The 2357-nt window shown below is 37.0% G+C and overlaps 1 protein-coding gene across 1 annotated transcript in view; it reads right to left on the reverse strand.

The window, feature by feature from the left end:
* Positions 1 to 1927: 1927 nt before the first annotated feature.
* The window catches only part of LOC108732187 (intraflagellar transport protein 80 homolog), a 9765-nt gene continuing 9335 nt past the window's right edge, over positions 1928 to 2357 (reverse strand). The window contains exon 7 of the mRNA XM_018462866.1: positions 1928 to 2065. Within this exon, the coding sequence (XP_018318368.1) occupies positions 1937 to 2065 (129 nt within the window). The 3' untranslated portion in view covers positions 1928 to 1936. The remainder of the gene's footprint in view (positions 2066 to 2357) is intronic.

Below are 2357 nucleotides of genomic sequence, written 5' to 3' on the forward strand. Positions count from 1 at the left end.
CCCGAAAAATGCACTTTGGTGGCTCGGGAGCGGTCTCTAAGAGACTTGTAGTGTCTTTCATTTCATTTTCATTAATCTTAAAGTAGTTAGGATAGTTGAACATGGCCGAAGACACTACCGCGTCTCCTGATAATTTTATTTATTGCGAAAAATATTACCTCGACCGGGAGTCGAACCAGGATCTCTAGCATTCCGTGCGAATGTCCTAAAAGGCTTTACACCACCGAGGCCTTAGTAATATTCTTCGTAAAAGTCAAGCATTAAAGATCCAGCTCCATTTTGTTATATTTATGACTAACATTTCGTTAGGCTCATTTACCAATTCTTTGATAATTACTTGTGGAACTTATATTTTTACTGCACTCTCTGTGATGTTTAGAATACTCACGGGCATTCAAAATCGCGGGATTCTACTAAAACTACTTTTACTTGTTCTACTTTTAACGTTATCCGCTTAAATGGATCGAGTTTGAATTTTGAATTACCTATCTGGATTTGTTTTTTAAGATAGTCGCGTGTGGTAATGTTTTTTAATAAAAACGGCTCCTATATCGTCGTATTCGCACACAGCTTTGTTGTTTTTTACAACGTAGAAGGGATATTTGATTATGCCATTTCGCATTTTGATCGTTACGTATTTTTTCCTAGTGTTGTAACAGTATGACCCGTGATACCAACAAACTTGATTTTCTCTTTAGTCGAGTCGTATCTTTCTCGATGCTCTCTTGCTTCACATGAATAATCCGATATTTGGTAGTAATGCGCGCTATACGAATCGGTTTCTTTGCGATTCCGAACTTCCTTACAAGTTATTTTTTTGCTGCTATGTGTATTATTGGAATTATTTCGAGTCGTTTGATTTACATTTGTCCCGCCTTGTCGCATAGCGTTATCTTTCGCAGGTTGGCCGTGCAACGACCAGCATTGCGACCTTGTCGCGCACGTGTCCGGTTTTCCTGCAGTATTTACAATATTTATTTACAGCGTTCATTCTCGGATGTCCTTCAGTTTTTGCCAATGTAAATCTATTACGTTAATCTCATGTGTCGTGGCCTGCAGTCTTCACGCATTTCTAGCGTTGAGGAGTTGAAGTTTATTTTATCGTGCTGCGTTGATTTTATTGTTATTTTGATAGCTACTTTGATAATACGGACCTCTCATTTTTTCTTCTGCGGTCACCTACGACTCTTTCCTGCACGTCTTATAGTTTTGCGAACAAACAATTAATTTAATATCATTGTTTAGTTCAATTTGAAAATTCTGTTTCAGTAAAGAGCTTGAAGTTTAATCATTTTGAGTATCGTTTGTTGCTGCAGTGTTTCTCTTTTACCATTGATTTGTATAATTCTATGACTAGCACATCTACTCGGGGTTCGAAATTTTGTGGGCCTTCTTCATTTTTCTGTGAGTTTAAGTGAATTAAATTCTATTTGTACATACGTAGTGTTTCATTTGCTGAGATATTCGCTCGAGTTCGGTTTGTAATTCAGTTCAGAGCTACGGACGTCGCGTCGGAGATGTGAAAATCAAATCATTGCCTTTCCTTTAAGTTTGCTGCATACGATAGCTTTTAATAGATTATTCGTCGAAAAATTAATGTTTTCCATGGTATAGTTGCTTATAATTAAGAATTCTCGAACGCGACTTCGCGAGGTACCGTCGAATTCTGGTATCATGTCGCGCGGCTCTTTTAATCTCAAGTACGCCAGATTTAACTTCCAGACGCCAGACTAGGTTCGAATGTCTTCTCGTATGCGCCTGTATATTACATTGCAAAACGATTGTAGCACTTTTTTTTCGATGAGTTTCGGAATTGCAATGCTCGTAAAGAGGTTTCACATAAATGGCCCTTATATTTTAATCCCTTCTTTCGTGATTTTTCTATTTATACTTCATCATTAGCATGATTTTATTAAATAGTTAATTACATTAAAACTTACCTATCTATAACATGTCCAGTCAAAAGTTTTCCGTTACTGCATGCCATAGCCACTTGTGTACTATCGCTGGACCAAGCTATGCTATAAATGCTTCCAGTATTCACTTTTTCTATAGAGTGTAACCACTGAAACATAATAAATGAATTTATAAGTTGCAATTGTGATACCATACATTAAAATAATCTCTATGAATTTTTATTGAGTCAATATATCATCATACACTCCTTACCAGGTATGTAAATATGAAACCGGAATTTTTTTATAGAAAGTACACGTTTATTGCATGAAAATGATAAAAAATATTTTATTCGAAGTATTGCCCATCGCTAACTATACATTTTTCCCACCCATCGACTCTCACCCCCCTCTCCTCTGCAAAGCGGCGCACGACTCTCACCTTCGACTCTCACCCTCCTC

Source organism: Mycetomoellerius zeteki, unplaced genomic scaffold (genome assembly GCF_001594055.1).
Source record: "Mycetomoellerius zeteki isolate Tzet28-1 unplaced genomic scaffold, Tzet1.0 scaffold148, whole genome shotgun sequence".
Taxonomy (NCBI): Eukaryota; Metazoa; Arthropoda; class Insecta; order Hymenoptera; family Formicidae; genus Mycetomoellerius; species Mycetomoellerius zeteki.